Here is a 17,490-nt window from a genome sequence, read left to right as displayed (position 1 = left end):
GTAAGAGCAAGGGGGCCAGGGAGAAGAGCAGGAGCAGTGAGATGGATATTCTGTTCACTGTAAGCAATACTCTCAAACCTTTTCTGTTCTATCATACCATGTTTCTACTGTACCTCCTGCAGTAAACAGTAAAGGAAAAAAATAGCTTTTTACTGGAATGCTTTTGAATGTAAACATTACTGTACATTTGGACATACAGTTCCTAACCAATAAATTTAGTGTAAAACAGTGAATTGCATGTTTTGCATGCAAATATCTGTAAAACTGAGACTGAAAAGTCCAGTTTTTGTAATGTCAACAATAACCAGTATTTTGAAACCTGGTGTACTTTGATTGACTGCATGTACCTTTTGAGGTGAAAACAAGTGTTATTCTTTGACAGAATAATTTAATTTTGAGTCAGATTTCCAGTGTTTTGGTAAAGTTGGTGTGTTGACAGAAAGATGTGTTCTATTTTGATTGAAGTCAATTGAAGTCTGCAAACCCACAGCAGGGCTGATATGCAAGCATCTCATCTGCAGTGAGTCAGTCAGAGACAGTGCTGTGGGGGAAGGGCGCGCGCGCGATCAGAGAGTGTTGTGGGGGAAGGGCGCGCGCGCGATCAGAGAGTGCTGTGGGGGAAGGGCGCGCGCGCGATCAGAGAGTGTTGTGGGGGAAGGGCGGCTGATCACAGTATGAGCAGCAGAAGCAGATCTCAGCTAGGGCTAGGGCTAGGCCTAGGGCTAGGGCTATAAAATCAAAGTAAGAACAAATAAATATGTTAACAAACATTTAAACGTGCCAGCTTAATTCATGATTCTTTTAAACACTTTTTGTTATTTTGTATGACAATAACTGCTCTCTCTCTCTCTCTCTCTCTCTCTCTCTCTATATATATCATTTCTTAATTCTTAAGATTTGCAAACCAGTGAGTGCATTTTTCAAAACAATTGGTACAAACCCAGACAAAAACAAAGCCTGTAACTTGCTCAATATCCTTAATACAATATCAATGAACATCAGTGCCATCAGAATGACAAGTCCTTGTGTCATTGTTTACAAACATGATAGTCAAAATGCTTTGTCATTTTGTCAATATAACAGTGAACTATCATTCAAAAAGTGAAACTTGTATATTATATTCATTCATTACACACAGACTGATATATTTCAAATATGTTTCTTTTAATTTTGATGATTATAACTGACAACTACGTAAAATCCCAAATTCAGTATCTCAGAAAATTTGAATATTACTTAAGACCAATACAAAGAAAGGATTTTTAGAAATGCTGGCCAACTGAAAGGTATGAGCATGAAAAGTATGAGCATGTACAGCACTCAATACTTAGTTGTGTCTCTTTTGTCTGAATGACTGCAGCAATGCGGCGTGGCATGGAGTCGATCAGTCTGTGGCACTGCTCAGGTGTTATGAGACCAGGTGTATCTGATAGTGGCCTTCAGCTCTTCTGCATTCCTGGGTCTGACATGTCACATCTTCCTCTTCACAATACCCCATAGAAGACAAGTTTGCTGGCCAATTAAGAACAGGGATACAATGGCCCTTAAATCAGGTACTGCTTTGGCAGTGTGTGCTGGTGCCACATCCTGTTGGAAAATGAAATCTGCATCTCCATAAAGTTGATCAGCAGCAGGAAGCATGAAGTGCTCTAAAACTTCCTGTTATACGGCTGCGTTGACCTTGGACCTCAGAAAACACAATGGACCAACACCAGCAGATGACATGGCCCCACAAACCATCACTGACTGTGGAAACTTTACACTGGACCTCAAGCAACGTGGATTGTGTGCCTCTCCATTCTTCCTCCAGACTGTGGGACCTTGGTTTCCAAAGGAAATGCAAAAGTTACTTTCATTAGAGAACATAACTTTGGACCACTCAGCAGCAGTCCAGTCCTTTTTGTCTTTAGCCCAGGTGAGACGCTTCTGACGCTGTGTCTTGTTCAAGAGTGGCTTGACACCAGGAATGCAACAGCTGAAACCCATGTCTTGCATATGTCTGTGCGTGGTGGTTCTTGAAGCACTGACTCCAGCTGCAGTCCACTCTTTGTGAATCTCCCCCACAGTTTTGAATGGGTTTTGTTTCACTATCCTCTCCAAGATGTGGTTATCCCTATAGAGCTGGTAAGTCCCGCCCCCTCCGTAAAACCCCACTGGACCTCAAAGTTGAAAAACTGTCAATGCAAATGGGATTAATTTCATTAATGGGAGAAAATAATTATTTTCTGGTCCCGTTTGAATTGTGACATGAATGTGAACATATGTTGTCTGTGAATTTTTTATATAATCTTTCGTGTGTAGAATGTTACAATTTAGCAGGTAAAAGTTTGATAGGGGTAGACTTTTTGTGACAGCACTTTGTGGACTACAACTCTTTGCTGCTTTCGACATGTTTGAAACGTCAACAACACTAGCACATGGCTCTAGCTCACGGATCCCGCTAAACATGGCTGTGTCTTTGGTGCACTTCACCACCTTCTTTCAGGGAGAGGACAAAATCTTTGAGGTTGGTGAAAACCACAGGTAAGTCAACTTTATGGGGTGACGTCACATAGGCGACATGTAGTCTTTCTCGTTATGTCTTTTCCACAACTGCTAGCCGATAAATCATACTATATACTGTCACTGTTCACATTCATGGCACAATTCAAACGGGACCAGAAAATAATTATTTTCTCCCATTCACTTGCATTGACGGTTTTTCAACTTTAAGGTCCAGCTGGGTTTTACGGAAGGGGCGGGACTTACCAGCTCTATTGCTTGTACACTTTTTTTCTACCACATCTTTTCCTTCCCTTCGCCTTTTTATTAATGTGCCAGGACACAGAGCTCTGTGAACAGCCAGCCTATTTAGCAATGACCTTTTGTGTCTTGCCCTCCTTGTGCAAGGTGTGGTCATCTTTTGGACAACTGTCAAGTCAGCAGTCTTCCCCATGATTGTGTAGCCTACAGAACTATTGAGAGACCATTTAAAGGCCTTTGCAGGTGTTTTGAGTTAATTAACTGATTAGAGTGTGGCACCAGGTGTCTTCAATATTGAACCTTTTCACAAAATTCTAATTTGGGATTTTCCTTAGTTGTCAGTTATTATCATCAAAATTAAAAGAAATAAACATTTGAAATATATCAGTCTGTGTGTAATGAATGAATATAATATAGAAGTTTCACTTTTTGAATGGAATTAGTGAAATAAATCAACTTTTTGATGATATTCTAATCATATGACCAGCACCTGTATACTTTGTATAAGTGTTTTTTACATTATGCCTCTGGGATAGGCAACTTCGGTCCTGGAGGGCCATTGTCCTGCAGAGTTGAGCTCCATCCCTAATTAAACACACATGAACAAGGCAATCAATGTTTTCAGGATTACTAGATATATACAGGCAGGTGAGTTTTTATCTGGGCTGGAGCTAAACTCTGCAGGACAGTGGCCCTCCAGGAGCGGAGTTGCCAATGTAAAATGCAAGTAGACTGCTGTAATATATAATGTAAATATGCTGTATTGCACGACTACAGTATAGTGAACACTGTGTGATTGCACACCTGTTCAAGGACTATGCATTAATTGTGGGGGGAGAGAAATGGTAGAGCATATATTAATAGAATGTGAAGCATACAGAACAGAACGAATCATGCTGTTAGAACAAGTTAAAGAATTAGGTTACACACATTTATCAGTAGAGGGTTTACTTTCCTTTTCTGCATCAAAATCATCAGCATGGCCAGCATGAGATACCTTAAAGAAACAGACTTATTTAATCGAATTTAAGAATAACCAAGAATATATATATATATATATAATTATTATTATTATTATATATATTTTTTCAATACATATTAGTAGAAATCCGCATTGAAGCTCCACACCCCAAACAGTTGGTGGCGGTAATGCACCAAATTGGTATGCCAACCGCCAATAAAAGAAGAAGAAGCACACCTGTTCAAATGTTTTAATGACTGAGGACACACACGGTTGTTCTCCCAACATTCAGCTTACCTTTTGACCCGCTTCGGCCATAAGGTCATGATATTGAGAACATGATAGTGGCCCTTATTTCTTCAGAATCTTGTCCTCTTCTACCTCTTCCTCTGTTTTACCTCTGTATTCTTCCACCACACATACTTACTTCTTCCATGCTGTTCACCCTGTTTGTACCTTGTTGTTCTTAAATTACCAGAGTGTGTAACACTGTGTTGTGTTGTGCTCTGTCTGTATGCTTCTCAGATGAAGCTTAATGAGATGCACTCTGAGCTATTTTAAGGAACTGGTGGATTATTGGATGATCGAATGCTTTACATTCCCCTTCATTAGTGAAAATCAGAATTCACCTCTGCAATTCAACAATTCAGGACAAAAATGTCTAATAGAAGTGTATAGAAAATTTGCTTGACAGTTTATGACAACTACTATTCTGCATTTAATGACTTAATGAATTAATACCTAGATGTTTTGGGGAGTAAGACTTGGGAGTATTCAGCAGAGAACCATACATTTTGATCAACATGGCATAAGCAATTGATAATGTAAGAAACAGATAAAACGTGTACATAATCAGTTGCATTTGTAATTTGTTCAAATGATGAGCAATTGCTTTTGAGGTGCACAAGTAAGTAGATAACGTGGAGGTTGAATAAGAATTTTAGTCGTGATCTGAGAAATGCCCCAAAGCGACTAAGAAAAACTTCAAATATAATTAATAGAATATAAAATAAAAAGATGTTTGCTGTACCTTCTTTCCTCTATATAAAAATATAATATAATGTAATATAATGCAATGTAATGTCATATAATATAATTATATAATAAATGAAGGAATATAATGTAATGTAATATAATTAATATAATATATAATGTAATATAAAATAATATAATATTATATAACATAAAGAGAATGTTTGCTTGTTTGCTGTAAGTGAATGTGTTGCTCTGGTTACAGACACGCGTGCTCTAGGTGGGGGAGGGGCCTGGCTGCGCTGTCAGGGAAATGGCAGGACGCAAAGTTGGAGAAAACACTTAAAACAAATAACATCACTTATAAAAGCAAGCGAATCTGCCTGTTTTCACATATTTTAATTGCTTGTATATTTTTATTGAATAAACTCAGATGTATATCACCACACCCACAATAACAGATTTAAACAGTTGCCCCTCCGCTTTTGGAAGGAAATATGTTACTTTTCAAATTCACATGATGTACGTGTCTGTCCCTTCCTGCGTCAAACTTGTTCCTACAGCATTAATATCCGATGTAAGTGCTGTAGTCATGGTGACGCGGGGCAGCGCGATCTTTACACACGCACACGGAGCAGACTCTGATGCGAGAGAAAAACGCGAGGATTAAAAGTTGTAAAACATGCTAATATGAATCGCGAGAGCTCCTGCTGCTCAATGCATATTGGTCTAATCTTATTTAATACTAATTATTGGGAATTTATCTGTAATTTAATGTGGATTATCTGTCAATTCATTCACAATCAACATGTTTTTGCCTCCGCCATCTTTATTGATGACGCATTGGCCTCTGATTGGTCAGATCACCAAGTCCCGCTCCCATAGCGGCTTCCTGCGCTCTGATTGGCCAGAATCCCCAAAGTGTGTATCTTTTCCGGAAGTGCAGTACTCCTAGAGGGCGCTGTGTTATACACACTTTAGTGGGGGGGCATACACACTTCAGGTACACAAATCAATTAAAAGTGATTTTTTGGGACAAGTGAGATTTTAAGCCTGGAAACCATTTTAGAGCATGCTGAATGCCACTGTATAGTCAAACAAATGAGGACATACAAAATGTCCTCAATTTTTTGGGTGGTCCTCAGTTTACTGGTGTGTATTCTGGTGAATGTACCCAAAAGTGATATAAGTAAGTGCACACACACACACACACACACACACACACACACACACACACACACACACATATATATATATATATATATATATATATATATATATAATCTCTATTCTCTTCTTGAAACTGACTTTTTATTTTTACATTCAGGGTAGCTATATTAAATACACATTAGAGAGCCACACAGATGGGAAATCAAAAATTACCTGTATTACAGTGTATGGTGTAGCTGTCCATCTGTGTAAACAATGTGCAAAGTAATTAAACCAAAAAGTACACAATTTATAAAGTTATTGGCTTCTAAAGTAAGGAGTCGACTCTGAATCGCTGAAACAAGTCATTATAGATTTCAAATCTTTTGCCCATCTCTATGTACGTCACTAGAACACTTTGCATAATAATCTCCGCCTACCGTCTTGGGAGAAACGGATCTCTGAACTGCCCCACCCCCCCACACAGACGCTCTGGTTGGTGTGAGAGCATCATGTCGAGTTGACAGTGTGTTTTTAATTGTAAAGGCAAGTTTGTTTTATTTTCACTGCCAAAGAATGAAGATCAGAAGAACCAATGGCTAAAATTCATTTTTACCACAATACCAGAGCAGTACAACAAATCCCTTTTGTTGTGTTCACAACATTTCACTGATGACCGCTTTTCTAATCTCGACAAGGCAGGATTTTCAAAGTGTTAGGCCATAAAAGAGGGTTCATTACCAACTTTATTTTGACCAACAAGCATCTCCGAATCACAACCTGTATGATTTTATAGTTATGTGTTTGTTTTCTCCCGAGCGTCTTATCAGTATGTGTGCTGTCTGCAGCCTTTGTCTGTGCTGATGATCTTCATTTACAAACAATGTTAAAATGACGTGTAACTCCGTGAATACTCAACGAAGAGACATGAGAGAGATATCTATAGAAAGCTTGACATGTCTACTTTAAAACGAAACAAGCCGAAAATATTCAGTGATAAAGTAATCCATATGAAAACAACGCAATGTCCATTTTTCACGTCTCCCTTCATATCTAATGTGACCACGCCCCCGCGCTGAACGCGCTATTCAGATTCAAACTGAAGCGCACGGCTTGAATACACACACACAGAAGAAAAAGCAGCGAGAATGTTCAAGTTTTACTGTTAGCCTCGCGGTGAGAGGAATAAGACATAATTCACCCCAAAAAGATGCTAACGCATTGTTTACCATGAAGTTGTGTGGAACAACCAATCAAAACTATGTCAGTTGACCAATCAGAACACAGTATGCTACCGAAAGGTGGGGTTTAAGGAAACTGAATCTTTTGAACAGCTTCGCGCAAACCGTTTGGGGATCTCTGAGAATTTAGGTAATTTTACAATTATATTTTGACAAAATGACAATGTTTTTTAACCTTGGATGGATTTAAACCTATTGTACAGGACTTATAAACAGTGATAGGAAGCTTAGAATTTTCATCTTACTGGCTCTTTAAAATAACTTATTCATAGGCTTTGGTCTCCATGTATCAGATACAAGCACTCTGGAATCCAATTAGATGTGGAGCGCTGCACTGGAGAGTTTATATGTGTTCATTAGAGTCAGTCGAGGGAATGCTTCAGGTCTACAGCACTTGCCCTCAGAACAGATGATCCTGTTAATGGACTTAAGTCTTTATTTTAAACCCAGAAATTATATAAAAGAGAATGCATTGTATGGTGAGATTTCAATAAATGTCTTTTGTTTATTATAACATAGTATGGATAAAATATTCAAATGCTAACACAGAACAGCCTTCACAGTCAGTACAGAATAAACATTTTGGGTTGGTTTTTAATTATTTTATTATTGTTGTTGTTGTATTTATACGTTTGTATAAGTGGCTCTCCGGCTGCGAAAAGTGGGTCTCCACACTGTCAGAAAAAAAGGTACTGTGGAGGTACAATTTTGTTCCTAGGGGAACAAAAAATATAATGGTACCTTTAAAGGTACACAGTAGGTCCTTATGGGTACAATTATGGTCCCTAAATGAGTTATAAAGGTACAACTTTTGAGATACAGATGTGAAAGGTACATTTTTGTACCTTGGAATTACTTTATTTTTATTTATATATTTATTTTAAGTTTAGCCCCAATTAGAGTAGGCCTATGTGTTTTTCTTTTTTGTTTATTACTTTAATGTGCCTCATCTCATGATAACATCAATACACTGTATTACATTTATTTAAATGTAAAAAATACATTTTCAAATAGTGTACTTGTCCCCTACCTGTAAAATGAGACAGATATAATAAATAAAACATAAAGCTAATGAAATTATTAAATTAAATCTTTTGAATAACTGTTAAGGTTTTTTGTTGTTGTTGTTGTTGTAATATTATAGTAGTCAGAAAAGCTTTTTTTATTAAATGTATTTTTATTAATTTAAAACTTTTAAATTTTGACCTTTGAATTATTAAATTTTTAAGACTCTGAATGACATTTTGAATAAGGACAATGCGGAATGGCAAGATTTAATTATACTCAAGTAAATTATATTCGAAACGTGCTCATGCAGACGTTACCGTTGATGTCGCTTTAAGAAAATTTCCCTCGCTTGGCTTGAGTTGTTCAGTTTGCGATTGCGATTGATGCGGGCGTGCTCTGACGGAACCTCGCACGGTTTTCAACGCGGAGTCTGTTTTGGAGTTAATATTTCTCAGGTAAATGCAGAATAATGTTATATAATCTTATTTATACACGTGGGACGCCATGTTCGGTTAATTTTGTTGAACTTGATGTTCCCCTGCTCTAGCCCGCTAAAAATGCTTGCGTCAGACTGGCTGGTTTAAGTTAACGTTCGTTGGCCTGCAGGATGGAGCTGACTAGAATGTCTACAGCTAACTTAATAAAGGAGTTAATACAATTTGGTATCGAAGTCACTGAAGAGGAGAGGAAAAAGTTTGAAGGTGAGTAGCGTTATGCTGTTACATTTTTTAAAAGTTTGAAGTGTTTAAGTTAACGTTACTTGAGGATTTTCCTGGTGATATCCGTAATCTTTTTTTTTTATCCGCCTCTCATACCTTGTTGCTTAAATAATAATAACTATGGCCACTACTGAATATATTTGCAATATTACCATTTGTACGGTAATGTTAGCTACTTAGTGATTGACGTTTTACATTTTGAGGCAAATTTTACCGCCTTTGCGAGTATGACGACATTTTGTAATGGGCAGCAGGAGAGTTGCCCAACGCACTCCTTATCACACAGACATTTTGTGTAACGTTAGATACTGCAAAGCAAGTGATTAATTAAGTAAAAGGACAGCATTCGAGCGAATATTTATTCGTTACAAACATGAGAGTAACGTTAATTTCAGATGTTTGTAAGCGGGGGAGGTGTCTCTCTCACTTTTAAAATGTAAATTCGTCTCCTGTAGTTTTTTTTTTCGGTAACGTGTGTTCACGGAGAGATTTTATTTTTCTGCAGTCTTTTTATTCATATCCCAAATGAGGGAACGTGAACATCATGGATTAAGCGCTGAACACTCTAATGCAGGGATCTCCAACCCTGCTCCTGAAGAGCTACCGTCCTGCAGACTTCAGTTCCAGCCCTGCTCCAACTCACCTGTCTGTAATTATCAAGTAGCCCTGAACACCTTGATTAGCTGCTTCAGGTGTGTTTGATTGGGGTTGGAGCTGAAATCTGCAGGACAGTAGCTCTCCAGGAGCAGGGTTGGAGACTAATGCATTGTGTTTTTACTCATACTTAATATAAAGAATATACATTTTTTTTTTTATCCAGCAGTGTATTTGATTTCTTGTCCAATTAACATTAATAGGAAAAGCTTCAAAAACACTGGTTTAGTACATGCTTCAGTTTGATGGGTAATTAAATGATACTTTTCTTCTTTTTTATGTTATAGACAATGATGTGGATAGAGAGACTGTTGACATCGGACTGACTGAGTCAATGATTTCATTCCTCTTTGAGGGATCATTTAAAAAACAAGCAAAATTTCATCGATTTGTTCAGCAGATGAAGGAGACAGTGACATTAACTCTTGAACCTGTGCCTGTAGAAAGCCAGTCAAGAGCTGGAGCAAGGTAATTGTGCTGTTTAATAATATTTCATTTGTTTCAGAGAGCTATTCTTAAAGCAAATCTTAAAAGTAGCTAGGTTATTTCCCATGCATGCTTCTCTACATTTTGCTTTGCTGTACTTTTACTATTGCTTAGTTTATTAATTTCTTGCATTTGCAACAATGTAGAGCATTAGAGGTGCTCTAAAATTTCTGCCATTTTCTTTGTCAAAAATATCAACAGAAAATACAACTTGAGCAGGTAAGATAACAGAAGCTTTGACATGGAGAGTGTACAGTCTCAGCCCAGTGTGCCCAGCATTTTTGGTGCATCACTATTTATGTTTACTATATAATTATTTATTAGGTTACCACAGTGTATGAATTGACAACTAAGATGATCAAGTAATGGGTATGGCACATATTTTAAATAAAACTTGGTAAAATTCTGAAGTTAGTGTTTTTGTTTGTTAATTTAATTATTTGTCTTTTCAGTACTGAAACCGTTACTTTACCGTATTTGTGCTATTTTATGTATACCTGCAACTCTGCAATGTCTAAATATTACTTTCTCTTTTGCCAATAGTAATATCAGCCCATCAACAGCTTTCCCTGCATTTTTTGAAGTTCCGAAGTTTCCATTTGATGTTCAGGCCAAATTGGACCGAAAAGAATGCAGACTAACGTCATCAGACCGAAACAAAATTATTAGAACGTTGTATGAAAGCATGGCTCAGTACAAAATGTATTTCTCATTACCTATACCTTTTTTAATTGCTTACATTTTTATACAACATTTAATGCTACACTCGTGTGTTTAAAATATTTTTGTAGGTATCCAACTACAGAAGAGTATGTTCAAGTGGCTAAGGCCCTGACTCTGAGGTATCCCTTTTTAAAAGACAAAGAGGGCAATGGATATGTAAGTAGCTGGTTTACCTTTAATGTTCTACTTTTGGTTCTTGGTTAATGGAGTTTATTTTGTGAAACTACTTTTCTTTTTTATAGCACACTTGGCACATGGTCTCTGAAACGCAAGTTTAAATTTGAGCGGACACCTTTGGCTGAAGTTGAAGAAGTGAAAAGACTTAAACAGAAGTTTGGTCATTCAAAAAAGTCTCTGCAACCTGAAGAAAGCAGTTGCAAAGAAATTACAAGGCCTTTGGTGAGAGCATATTTTTATAATATTAATATTTTTACACTTGTTACCAGTGTATTGTTCTCAAATTAAAGGGTTAATGAAAAATGAAAATTATGTCATTAATGACTCACCCTCATGTCGTTCCAAACCCGTAACACCTCCGTTCATCTTCGGAAAACAGTTTAAGATATTTTAGATTTAGTCGGAGAGCTCTCAGTCCCTCCATTGAAGCTGTGTGTACGGTCTACTGTCCATGTCCAGAAAGGTAAGAAAAACATCATCAAAGTAGTCCATGTGACATCAGAGGGTCAGTTAGAATATTCTGAAGCATCGAAAATACATTTTGGTCAAAAATAGCAAAAACGACGACTTTTATTCAGGATTCTCTTCTCTTCCAGGTCTGTTGTGAGTGTGACTGACTGCTGTGACAGTTGACGTATGACGCTGCTGACATGTTTTCTTTGTTATTGGGTGCACCAGAAAACACGTCAACAGCGGCGTGAACGCGCTCACAACGGACCCTGAAGAGAAGACAATGCTGAATAAAGTCGTTATTTTTGGACCAAAATGTATTTTCGATGCTTCAAAAAATTTTTACCGACCCTCTGATGTCACATGGACTACTTTGATGATGCTTTTCTTACCTTTCTGGACATGGACAGTAGACCGTACACACAGCTTCAATGGAGGGACTGAGAGCTCTCGGACTAAATCTAAAATATCTTAAACTGTGTTCAGAAGATAAAAGGAGGTCTTACGGGTTTGGAACGACATGAGGGTGAGTCATTAATGACAATTTTCATTTTTGGGTGAACTAACACTTTAAGTGACAAGATGCAAAAATTTTCATTATTCTCCTGCCTAAAATGAGAAATAACTAGGAATGCACCAAAATAAAAGTTCTTGGCCAAAACAGAAAAATTCTAGATGCACAGAAATTTCCTGTCAGTGTGTTATTTCGTTGGAGCGATTCACAAGTGGATCACATTTTTATGGAGCAAAATATTGAGCGGAGCATCACACCATTCGGTGACAGCAGCTAGACAGAGAGTGAAACCTGTGTACATGTTCAGCTCATATTTTTGGCCATTTTTCTCTTTTGGCCAAAAAATGAAAATGCCATTTTTGGCCAATAATTTTCAGCACAGAATTTTCGGTGCATCTCTAGAAATAAAATTCTCTGTTTTGTTTTTGTCTATGCACAAGGAGATTAATGCTGTTGGAGAGGATGCTACATCAATAGAGGGACATGTGAAAGTCCTGCAGGACCAATATAGAAGGACACAGCCAGAGACTCACATTGTTGAAGATCGAATGAGGAGGACCTTTGCCTGGAGGCGGCAGGAGATTACTAGTGGTATGACTGTTGAAGATGTCGTCAACAAATATCCATTCTTGAAGAGTCCATCAGGGGTTAGTGTGCAAATTATAATTATGAAATTACAAAATCTAAATAACATGTAACACACTAAAACTGTATAAAATTCTCTGATTTACTTATGCTTGTCTTTCAATTAACTACAGCTTTATCAAGAAATTGGTTTCCTGTATAAATGTGTTCAACTGAGCCGCCATTTTCGAGAACATTTTGGACACATTACATCCAGCGTGCTACGGCTCGCTCAAGGGAAATCCCCTCTAGCAAAGCTGCACAAAGAAGCTAGAGAAGAATCTCTCTGTGAAGACCATCTTGGTAATTGACTCCTAAACTTTATTTAGCACTTTATTAAGCCTATTAAATTCTTGCCTTTGATATATTTTTACATATTTGTTTGTGTATCACATTTTATGTTCCAGGAATTGATTTTAAAGCAGCACTTCTCATGTTGCCAGCCTTGTTCAGAGAGAAACTTGAACATTTCATTGTGCTTGGAGAGGTGCGTATATAGTTTTAAATTTCTGTGCAATCCTTAAACTGTATTTTGGCAAAATGCAAATGAGTGAATATTAATTATCTTAGTCTTTATGCATGTCAATTTTCTCTCCATCAGTTAAGTCAACTGCTGAGAAAATTTTACTGATACAGAATCTGTTTTGTGCTTTGTCATTTAGAGTGAACCATCCTCACCATATCCTACTGTTCAAGTACAGGAGACCACTGACTGGAAAACTGTGTTTACAAGAAGAGTCACTGCAGTCATCAAAGTTGATGGGATCGAAATCTGCCAGGCAAACGGTGTGGATGAAGGGGCTCTTGCAGCATTTTGTGCTTATTTCGTCTTCAATTTGACATATCCATCCCACCTGAAGTACACCCTGGTGTTTCTTCAGCGGTATGTTTTGAAACTTACTGTGGATGGTGACAAGCCTCTACCTACCCCAGTTACCAGAATAATTAATCTCTTATAGTAACATCAGCAAAAATGCCCCGCCTCTTCAATTGCCCTAAATGTTCTCGAAGAACATTTACAATCATCAAATTAATCCAGCACATTGGTCTCATTCATGCACATGAGGCAAATTTTTCAATAACTTGTGGTCTTAATGACTGTCAGAGATCATTCACGAAGTATGCGTCCTTTAGATGTCATGTTTACCGAAAGCATAAAAATACGGTGTTACAACAGACTACTACTACGACTACTGACCCTCTGCCTCTGCTTGAGGAGGTTGAGAAAGAATGTACTACTGATGTTGCTTTTTCAGCGCCCCCAAACATGAATGAGCTGTTGCAGCAATTTAGAGAGAACCTTTTTGCCTTCACATTGAAATGCAGAGAAAAAAAATCACTTGCCTCAGTCAGTACAGCAAGAAATTTTGGATGATGTTAATTTCCTGTTTAGTTTTTTCAAAGAGAACTATGATGAATTTCTTGCATATCATCTAGAAAAAAATGGCTTTGATCTTGCAGCATGTCCAGAACTTCAAGAAGTGCTACAGTCCCCAGACTTTTTTTCAGAGGCCTCAAGACTTGTTAGGTCTCCACATATGTTAAAAGAGTTTTGTAAAGAAAAGTTTGAGATGACTGAACCCATACAGTACACGGTAAGAGACCCAAGTGGTAACAAGACTGGAAGTTACTCTTATGTTCCTATTTGTGAGGTATTAAGGAAATACTGTTCTCATGAGGACATTTGGGACCAAATACAAGCTGAGCTGAATATAGAAAAAGATGAACTTGTTCTGAATGATTATCGAGATGGACTTCATTTCAAAAACCACAAAATATTTGCAGGTAACCCACAAGCACTAAGGTTACATTTTTATGAAGACGAATTCGAAGTATGTAATCCCCTGGGGTCTAAACGCAACAAGCACAAACTGTTCGCAATTTACTATACCGTTGGAAATGTGGGTACCAAGTATTGCTCTCAGTTAAAACATATGCATTTAGCTTTACTTGTTCGCTACTGCCATGTGAAACAATTTGGACTAGATGAAATTTTGAAGCCATTGATAGATGATCTTAAAAAGCTTTCATCAGAAGGAATTAATGTTCTTGTTGATGGTTCAGAAAAAAAATGTTTGTGCAGCTGTTGCAGTTATATCTGCTGATAACCTTTCCTCTCACTTAATAGGTGGATTCAGTATGTCTTTTAATGTTGGTAGAATTTGTAGGTACTGCATGGCCACACATGGTGACATTAAGAGATGTTTTAATGAATCTGACTTTGTTTTAAGAACTGCGGATGTCCACAGATACCACTTAGAGTGTGTGAAGGAAAATCCAGACACTAAAGCCATTTATGGTGTCACGGGAGGCTGTCCTTTTGACAAACTCGACTACTTTGATGTTACAACGTCACTACCTCCGGATGTGATGCACGACTTTCTAGAAGGTGTAGTTCCTTTAGTGTTGCGCCTTGTTTTAAGTAAAGCTCACAGAGAGAAAGTCATAACCATACAAGAGTTCAATGAAGAGCTGAGAAAACTTACTATTGGACAGAATGATAAGAAAAATAAGCCAGCTCCTCTTTCTGAAAAACTTCTACGCAGCTGCAGTATAGTAGGATCTGCCTCACAGAAATGGTGTTTATTTCGCCTGCTGCCCTTCTTGGTAGCACACAGAATTCCTGAGGGCTGTAGCTACTGGCATGTCTACCTACTTTGTCGTGAAATTTGTGACATTGTAATGGCACCAGCTGTAAAAAAAGAATGGCTTCCCACTCTTGATCTTTTAGTTTCTGAGTTTTTGTCATGTACAGTTAAAGAATTTGGTGATGTTCTTACTCCAAAATGTCATTATTTAATCCATTACTCTCGTTTGATGTTATGTTATGGGCCTTTGCGTTCTTTATGGTGTTTAAGATTTGAAGGAAAACATCAATATTTTAAACAGGTTGCCAGCACGTGTAGAAATTTTGTTAACATTTCATCCACTTTAAGTAATCGACATCAACACAGACAATGTTGGGAATTGTCTTCTGTTAATATGTTGGGGGAATATGAGAGAGTTGCTGGATGTTGTGTGAGCACACCATTTCGATCTTTGCCTGTGGCTCTACAGCATTCAGTGAAAGCAAATAAGAAGTACAGCCATGTCAATTTTGAAGGCAAACAACTTCAACGAGTAACAGAAGTAGTGCTTAATGATGTCAAATACTGTGTTAAAGATGTGTTTACTGTGGGTCATCTGCATGCAGAAGCTGTTCCATTGTTTTTTCAGATTAAGTACATTCTTAACATAGACACAGACTGGTTATTGTGTGGCAAGCTTTTAATTCCGGTTTCTTTTTGTCGTCATTTTTATTCATACTGTGTGAAATGTGAGAATGAATGGACTGTCCTCTTGCCAGGTGAAGAAGTTGATTACCAGGCATTAGACACATACCACGTTGATGACAAGTTATTTATTAGCACTAGATACACTTGCTGAAGACAAACTGCTGAAAACCTCAAAATGTGCAGTACTTGATGTAGCCTGTGTAATAAGTCTGTTTTACTTGTTTGATGAGTTTTTCTGAGTTTTTCATTGAATAGCTAGTTTTTTTCTTGACATGCTTGCTGTTGTGAGATGTAATGAAATCTTTTTAAAAGAACATTTCTAAATAAAATTGTCTATTTGTTAGCCAAGGTATTTATTTATTTATGCATGCACACAGACACCAAAATAATCAAAATGGTTAAACAGTATCCTGAGGATGCTTAAGGTGTACTTTTTTGCCTTTGCAAAATTGTTCCTTGGGGTACAAAATTGCCCCTTAAATGGTACAAAGATAGAAGGTACAATTTTGTACCTCTGACTAGAGGTACAAAATTGTACCCTTTAGGGTACCACCTTAGCGACGGCCACTTGTACCTTAAAAGGTACAGTTTTGTACCTTTCTTTCTGAGAGTGCAGCTGCGTGAGGAAAGTGAGTCGTTCGCCTTGAGGAAAGGGAATCGTTCGCTCAACTTCGCAGGGTGAGGAAAGTGAGTCGTTCGCTGCGTGACTCGTGATGAAAGTGAATCGTTCGATGAGGAAAGTGAGTCGTTCGCTGCGAGAGGAAAGTGACTCTCCGGCTGCGGAAAGTGATGCTGAGTCCCAATTCGCATACTATCCGTCCTAAATAGTATGCGAAACTAGAATTAGTACGTCCCAAATCGTAGTATGTTGAAAATAGTATTCCAAAGATACCCAGATGGTCTACTATTTCCGGTTAGAATTCGAAGTGCAGATCAATGCACACTCTAAGTGCTAATATTGCCCACAACCCATTGCGTACGGGAGGGAGGAGCTTTGCGATGGCTTTGTGGTGATATAAACATGGCAGCCGGGTGCAGCAGCGGAGATGTGCCCTCAGCTTTTAAGTGTAAGAATTCAATTGTTTAACCCTAATTAAAGTTATATTTTATTTCGTTACACACATTGCACATGAACGTCAGAACCACCTGCGTTTGGTTCTACGACGACGCAGCCCTGCTTCCTCACTCCTCAACTTGGTAGAAGCACACATAGTAAAATGTATTGTGAAAAAAAACGATGAGAAAAAATGTTGGGAATAGTAAATAAAATTTTATTGGACATAAAGAATGAATGAAACGTTAACAGTTGTGGTGTGCGTAACTAGTCAACCACGTTGTCGTTCATGTTGCATGACGTCATCGAAGTATGTCCCAGAGCGTGCATACTCTTTTGCTACACACTCAAAAGTATGTACTTTTCCCTCACAAAAAAAGTACATACTTTTAGGTCGTAGTATAAGTAGGCGAATTGGGACTCAGCAAGAGTCTCCTGCTGCGCAAAGTGGGTGTCCGGCTGCGCAAAGTGAGTCGTTCGGTGCGTGAGGTAAGTGAGTCATTCGCTGAGGAAAGTGAGTCGTTCGCTGCATGAGGAAAGTGAATCGTTCGCCTAGGAAAGTGAGTGGTTCGCTGATTGGCTTATAAGTAAACAATCCCCCACGTGGGGTGCATTCTTGTGATTGGCTCAAACAAGGGAGATATCTGATTGGTTGCAGATCATTCCCTGTTTAAAAAAAGGCATTTGTGTGTCAAGGGAGTCTCAAAATTCACACACAAATGCAGTGAAGTTCACAGACCG

General features: G+C 38.0%; 1 protein-coding gene and 1 long non-coding RNA gene across 2 annotated transcripts; both read left to right on the top strand.

Moving 5' to 3' along the window:
* Nucleotides 1–7,739: 7,739 nt before the first annotated feature.
* Nucleotides 7,740–10,811, top strand: LOC127946499 (uncharacterized). Its single transcript, XR_008151103.1, has 3 exons — nt 7,740–9,914; nt 10,476–10,634; nt 10,724–10,811. It is a non-coding gene; the product is annotated as an uncharacterized LOC127946499 (long non-coding RNA).
* A 107-nt stretch (nt 10,812–10,918) lies between these two features.
* LOC127945976 (uncharacterized) lies at nt 10,919–16,038 on the top strand. Its single transcript, XM_052542201.1, has 5 exons — nt 10,919–11,054; nt 12,237–12,443; nt 12,555–12,723; nt 12,828–12,907; nt 13,083–16,038. Exons 2-5 carry the CDS (start codon nt 12,345–12,347, stop codon nt 13,377–13,379), a joined length of 645 nt encoding a protein of 214 aa, XP_052398161.1. The 5' UTR covers nt 10,919–11,054; nt 12,237–12,344; the 3' UTR covers nt 13,380–16,038.
* The last annotated feature ends 1,452 nt before the right edge of the window (nt 16,039–17,490 follow it).

Source organism: Carassius gibelio, chromosome A24, assembly GCF_023724105.1.
Source record: "Carassius gibelio isolate Cgi1373 ecotype wild population from Czech Republic chromosome A24, carGib1.2-hapl.c, whole genome shotgun sequence".
Taxonomy (NCBI): domain Eukaryota; kingdom Metazoa; phylum Chordata; class Actinopteri; order Cypriniformes; family Cyprinidae; genus Carassius; species Carassius gibelio.
This window is presented reverse-complemented; position numbering and strand designations above follow the sequence as displayed.

What these genes read in the sequence shown, in the direction of transcription:
- LOC127945976 (XM_052542201.1), top strand. Translation starts at nt 12,345, where the DNA reads ATGAGGAGGACCTTTGCCTGGAGGCGGCAGGAGATTACTAGTGGTATG. An exon ending in TCTTGAAGAGTCCATCAGGG is followed by an intron (nt 12,444 to 12,554) that starts GTTAGTGTGCAA and finishes AATTAACTACAG; the next exon opens with CTTTATCAAGAAATTGGTTT. An exon ending in ATTTCATTGTGCTTGGAGAG is followed by an intron (nt 12,908 to 13,082) that starts GTGCGTATATAG and finishes TTTGTCATTTAG; the next exon opens with AGTGAACCATCCTCACCATA.